Source organism: Cyprinodon variegatus, unplaced genomic scaffold, assembly GCF_000732505.1.
Source record: "Cyprinodon variegatus isolate N-32 unplaced genomic scaffold, C_variegatus-1.0 Scaffold1932, whole genome shotgun sequence".
NCBI classification, from domain to species: domain Eukaryota; kingdom Metazoa; phylum Chordata; class Actinopteri; order Cyprinodontiformes; family Cyprinodontidae; genus Cyprinodon; species Cyprinodon variegatus.
Genome location: NW_015152385.1, coordinates 19,730 through 21,414, shown reverse-complemented (window position 1 = coordinate 21,414; position 1,685 = coordinate 19,730). Strand labels below are relative to the sequence as shown.

General features: G+C 37.7%; 1 protein-coding gene across 1 annotated transcript in view; it reads right to left on the bottom strand.

Moving 5' to 3' along the window:
• Positions 1-7: 7 nt before the first annotated feature.
• LOC107104872 (PH domain-containing protein DDB_G0275795-like) overlaps positions 8-1,685 on the bottom strand; it is a gene marked incomplete at both ends in the record, with an annotated part of 13,733 nt that continues 12,055 nt past the window's right edge. Inside the window, one exon of the mRNA XM_015404990.1 lies at positions 8-624. Within this exon, the coding sequence (XP_015260476.1) occupies positions 8-624 (617 nt within the window). The remainder of the gene's footprint in view (positions 625-1,685) is intronic.

The window sequence follows — 1,685 nt, the reverse complement described above, 5'->3', positions numbered from 1 at the left end:
CATCTGACATAGCATAGGAGTTCTGTTTCTGACGCAGCTCTTCTTTTTTCATTCTAAGTTTACTTTTATAGTCTTCTATGTTTTCAGATCCAACTTTTCGAAGACGAAATTCTTCCTTTTCCAATAAAGTCAGTTCGTTCCATATTTGGTCTTGCAAAGGAAACTGTTCCTCTTTGTATTTGGATGTGTCTTTAATCTCTGCAGTGATGGCATCTGCTTTTTTCCTTCCATCCTGGCATTCTGGAGAATCCTCATCAACTTCTATTCCCAGTTGATGTGCAATGTCAGCCATCTTCTCTACTGACATCCTGTGTTTTGTGTTGGTAAGTACTTTGCTCACAGTGTTCTTCAAACATTTGACAAAGTCAGCATCATTTATCTTCTTTGTTTTTATGATGATTCTGCTCTTATTCAACCTCAGTTTGTTTGCTATTTTTTTTAGCCTATCTGGAGTAAAGCTTTTGCTTTTTTGGTTTCCCACTAAGTATATTTTTTCTTTGTGGTTTTTGTTAGTCAGCAGTTTTAACTGTTGTTCCAGCTGCTTCAGCTCATCAAAGAACACAAAAACTGCAGCAGATGTCTGACACAAAAAGGAGAATTGTGTTTCAAATGAAGCTATGTCACCATGAAGGTTAGCTATAGCTACTGGCTCACTGAAAATGTCCATGTTTTTGTTTCCACAGGGAAGGTACCAGGTAATTTCAGTCAGTCCTTTGGATATTCTTCTTGGAGTGTCTCCACACTTCATGTTGCGGTGAGCAAAGGTGTCATTGTTCTTCTGAGGGTTACTCAGGAGTTTATTTAGGCTGTCTGATTTGGACATGGAGCACTTACCCAGTCTAACAAAAGAGACCATTGGAAGTTTGGAGGTAACTATTCTTTCTTCCATGAATCCCTTTGATTGTGACAGAGCTGGAGGTCTGTACTTCTTAACAATGTCTCTCATGGCCCACAGCATGAGGGTGCACTGCTTTGTATCACAGTTTGGAAGCAGAAGGGGAACAGAAAACTGACACATGGACATTTTTAGTGCTAACTCTTGCTGAACAAACCCATCGGAACACAGGAATAGAGCAGTGATTATATCCAGAGGGTTAAATTTTCCAGCCTTATTTGGGCTGTCAAACAGATCCTCATAATTGTACTCTGCTGTCTCAGTTACATCATCAGTGTTTGACTCAGAAGGAACATTGTTTGATTCACAAGAGATACATTCTACATTTCTAGCAGTCACATTAACCATCATCAATTTCTTTAAAAAATACATTGTGACGTTTGATTTCCACTTGCCGGGGTCATCAGTAGTTGTCTTCTCATTGATCTCAAGTATTTGGCTCAGTGATAGCTTTTCTCTGTAGAACTGCTCCAACCCAACATCCTCCAAAAGACTCTGGAGGTCAGTCTCTGTGAATCATTAAAACATGTTTTTTAATAGGCATGTCAAACATAGTATGTAAATTCTAATATTATGAGACCTGCAATTTCAGCACCGCATATCACATTTTCACATACTAAGTAATGAACAACGTTCTACAACGGAATTTAACTTTACTTAGGTTCCAAAGCCTGGTCACACTTTAAAAATATATAAAATTCAACACAAATTCTGTTTTAACATCATTTTTTTTTACTCTTAGTGCTATGTTTATAGTAGTTTAGGGCCTAATTTGAGTTCTTACATTATT